Source organism: Triplophysa rosa, linkage group LG2, assembly GCF_024868665.1.
Source record: "Triplophysa rosa linkage group LG2, Trosa_1v2, whole genome shotgun sequence".
NCBI classification, from domain to species: Eukaryota; Metazoa; Chordata; class Actinopteri; order Cypriniformes; family Nemacheilidae; genus Triplophysa; species Triplophysa rosa.
Window position 1 is genome coordinate 19,596,865 of NC_079891.1, and position 4,231 is coordinate 19,601,095.

A 4,231-nucleotide genomic window follows, 5' to 3' on the forward strand; every position below is an offset into this window, starting at 1 on the left:
ATTACCGTTCAATCTGAGTCAGTGTATACACAAGGCATCTCATTAGGGAATTTCATCTGGTCTGTAATTAATTCTACAATAAAAAGACAATTCACAAAAACAGCGACTACAGACTGGTTTACCAACTGTAGTCATGTTAGTATTATGGACACCTCAACATAAAACAATGTTTATCTATCATGTTTGGGTGTGACTGTGTAATCTGAAGTAGGTTTGGCAATATAAGCATTATTTTAATAAGGCTGTGAAACTGCAATACCTTGTAAATGTATTGAAATTTACATTTTAATAAATATATTTAAATAAATAAATGTTTTATTACTAACATCTTATAGTCTATGAGCTCTGTGGAGATCTTAAAACAATGTACAACAAAATATGCACATTATAAATTAAAATTAATATATTTTTTCTGTTTTGCTATTTTTAATTCCTTTTCTGTTTCTAGTACCTTTCAGGAAAGAGACAAACCTAAATTCAGAATTGAATACAGAGCCCTGTTCCACATGTGTAACTGTTAGAAGACACGTCTAAAAATACTGTGTGTTTTGGTGACTAGAAAATGGCACATCCTTCCTAAAATGTCAGTGAAGCCTTAAAGATAACAAGAGTGACAGAAAGAAATGTCGCTGTTGGTTAAAATTAGTTCCTCAATGGCAGAGCATTGAATGTGAATGTCACCCTGAAAAAGTAGGCTACAACACTGAATTAACATGGTGTGTTTGTTATTCTGCACTTAATACATATGGCCAACACTAACATATGAAAACCAAATGACAAAATCTGAATGCATACAGGAATAAACACTAATGTCCAAAAACTGTTTTATTTAGAACATGGTCAATGCACAGACACATCCTTTAAATGTAACGTTAACGACCATAAAAAATAATTGTACTTTTCCATTACTCAAAGCGAACATGAAAATGAATTTATATACAGCAAGATTTAAGAGAGCTGTGTTAACCAGTCGTCTCAATTAAGAATTAAACAAATAAATAATTTCGTAAGAAACAAAAGTGAAAAAAACTGATCGGTATGTGTAAACCAAATTATTATGTATATAACTAACGTAGTATTGGATGAACCAGTCATCCTGTCTCTTCTAAACCCGATGACCTCTTTATCCATGGAACAGTACGTAAATTAAAGTAAAACTAAGAATATATATATATATATGTCTAAAATAAAAACGTTCCACAGCAATACCATTAACGAACACTGAACTGCAAAACTGGACAATTTTGTGTTAACTGTTTTATTGAGATGCATTCTGGGAGAAAATGAGTGACGTCGCGGCCATTTTGGCTCTGGCCGCCCCGCTCCCATTGTGTGAGAGATAGTAAATACTGACACTGCCAGACAAGCCGAGCACATATTTCTCTGCGCGAATTAAAACACGTTCACCTGAGGTAAGTGGCCCAGTGCATCACCGTCCTATCTCTAATGTACTTTTCCACAGCTTTGTTAAACTTTCTCGCAAAATAAGGCTTATTTTAAGCGTTAAAATGTTAAATTATCATCGTCTGAAAATGAGAAAGCCGATGGCGAGACGCGAGAGAAAATAGGCTCTCCTTTGCCTGTCGGAGGACACAGTGAAATCCGTCCCACTTTCGTGTGTATACATTTACTTCGGTTAAACGGCGTAAATTCGCGGTAGTTATTCATTCTAAGCGACTATTTGGTTACCCAAGGATGCCTGCTATAGAATGTTAGTATGTTTGTTGCGGTGCATGCGTTGGATTTTGAATATTATTTCAAAGTTTACGTCCTGCCCTGTGCTTCAATGCGCGGACACTCTCCAGTTGTCGTTCAAATCGCAGCCATAATCTTGCGGTTTAGGGCGGGACCCAAACACTCTGTTCTGCCCCCACAACTGGCAGAAGAGTCTATGGTTGGTTCGTTTGTTTCGCTCCTGAAATGCTACTGGCTGTCGGTTTATTGTTGTTTTGCAGTCGTGTGTGATTGGTTTAAACGTTGTTTCAGTCTATGCTGATTGGTTACATTTATTAACGGGCTGTAATCTGACGCCAGAGGAAGTGACCTGAAATAACATATGGGGAGGGAAGTCAAATAGCAAAACAAGTTTAAAACCAATGACACTATTTTTAGTACAGATTTAGTGGCATGTATAGCTAAGCCTGTGTAGGAGACTTGGTACCTAAACAGGTAACACAAAGCACAATGGAGGATCTTCTCGTTGTATAGTGGCTTGTATGTCATAACTTTACCCAGGATTTCCCAAACAGCAATTGTTTAAAAAAAATGTTATTACATTTTTCAGGTGATATCCATTAACAATGGCCCGTACTAAGCAGACTGCGCGTAAGTCCACTGGAGGTAAAGCTCCCCGTAAGCAGCTGGCTACCAAAGCTGCCCGCAAGAGCGCACCCTCAACTGGAGGAGTCAAGAAACCTCATCGCTACAGGTGACTTTCCAACATAGACGCCCTGAAGCTTAACCTTGTTATTTTTATAGATGCATTTGTACAATATTATTGTAATGCCTACTGTATTATGCATAATTTGTGTGGTCCCCTAGACCCGGAACCGTGGCCTTGCGTGAGATTCGTCGGTATCAGAAGTCCACTGAGCTGCTGATCCGTAAATTGCCCTTCCAGCGTCTGGTTCGTGAGATTGCCCAGGACTTCAAAACTGACCTGCGTTTCCAGAGCGCTGCCATCGGTGCACTCCAGGTACATACACATGTGTATGAATACACATTTCATTTATATGTTGAAATCTTTTTTTTAACTCATGTGTGCTTCATAGTTGTTTTTAAAGATTTTCATCCTTCCTTCCTCTTTCCTAAATGTTTGTAATGCACCGGCTGATGGTGCGCATTTGTGTCTACCTTTGCAGGAGGCTAGTGAGGCATACCTGGTCGGTCTGTTTGAAGACACTAACCTGTGTGCCATCCACGCCAAGCGTGTCACCATTATGCCCAAAGACATTCAGCTGGCACGCCGCATCCGTGGAGAACGCGCTTAAACTCTCCCTTTCTATTGCCCTCTTAATTTCTTTCCGTCTCTCCACTTGTTCTCCTCCTGCTTCTTGGTAGAGTTTAGAGTATCAGTGATGGGGAGTAACTGTGTCTCAGTCTGCTAGTGCTGTCTAAATGACGCGTAGGGTACCTATATGTGCATGTAACAGGTGCTGCTGATCACACACGCACAAGCACGTACACACACGCATATATACACCTCCAATCACACAAACACACACATAATCATACACATTTACATTGGGAGTGTAAACGAGGTTCACCCATGCTTGGCTTGGGGCCACACATTCAGAGTAATGAGGAGTCTTGCCCTGCACACTCACACATACTCCATTGTCAAGATAGAAGAACAGGGTGGTATCTGGGGTCAGTCTGCTTAAGGGGAGCGGAAACTTCCACAGCAGGGTGCTACTAAAACTGCCTCAGTCCACCTTTACAGAAATCTGTTCTTATGGTTTTTTTTTTTCAAAACACCATCTTACATACCATGACCTGCCCCTTAACTCTCTGTTCGATCCATCCAGAACTTACATGTACTTCCTGTTTAACACCCATCTGTCCCTTCATAATTTAGGTGGGTGTGGGGTTGGCCTCGTTCTCTGTGTGAGTGTCTGTAAGTGATGTGATCAGCAAAGCAGAATTGTATTCAACTGCAAACCAGCATCTATTGGTTAAAAGTTGTTACTTGTAATATTGATGATTACTATTATTGTTGATATGGTGTCCTTTTTTTACAATGCATTCATAAATTGTTCTTACCACTGTTAGGGAAAATATGAATCTGCTGAAAATCTTTTGAATTCGTTTTTGTTTTTCCCCTTTTTTCATATTATATTGAAAGCCGATCCTGCTCCTCCTGTTATTACTTCAAGCAGCCACAGGGGGGCACTCTAAACCAGCCTTTCATTCAACCTCACTGTTCCACTAACATGCTCTCCTTTCTTTCTCATTGTCTGTCTTTCATGTTTGCTCTTCCGATTCAAATTTTGTCCATTTAAAGATCGGCATTACAGTCACAAAGTGTAGCAAAATTATTTTATGTTTAGTAATCTAGGAGAGTCTTTCTCTTTCTTTGGGTAGAACTTTGCTCCTCCCCTCTCTTCGCGATACACAATGTAACTTCATGTTTGTGCTTCTTTCATTTTTCTTATTCAGAAATTTAAATAAGCTGATCTTTGTATTTTCAAATTTCTCATATTCTGGTGGTAATAAATAGATGTTACACAAA

General features: G+C 39.2%; 1 protein-coding gene across 1 annotated transcript; it reads left to right on the plus strand.

The window, feature by feature from the left end:
• Positions 1-1,279: 1,279 nt before the first annotated feature.
• On the plus strand, positions 1,280-4,231 carry h3f3c (H3 histone, family 3C). The gene is made up of 4 exons (XM_057324312.1): positions 1,280-1,412; positions 2,285-2,428; positions 2,542-2,695; positions 2,862-4,231. Exons 2-4 carry the CDS (start codon positions 2,301-2,303, stop codon positions 2,988-2,990), a joined length of 411 nt encoding a protein of 136 aa, XP_057180295.1. The 5' UTR covers positions 1,280-1,412; positions 2,285-2,300; the 3' UTR covers positions 2,991-4,231.

Coding starts and splice junctions, on each gene's coding strand:
- h3f3c (XM_057324312.1), top strand. CDS start 2,301: ATGGCCCGTACTAAGCAGACTGCGCGTAAGTCCACTGGAGGTAAAGCT. Junction 2,429..2,541: donor AAGAAACCTCATCGCTACAG/GTGACTTTCCAA, acceptor GTGGTCCCCTAG/ACCCGGAACCGTGGCCTTGC. Junction 2,696..2,861: donor CTGCCATCGGTGCACTCCAG/GTACATACACAT, acceptor CTACCTTTGCAG/GAGGCTAGTGAGGCATACCT.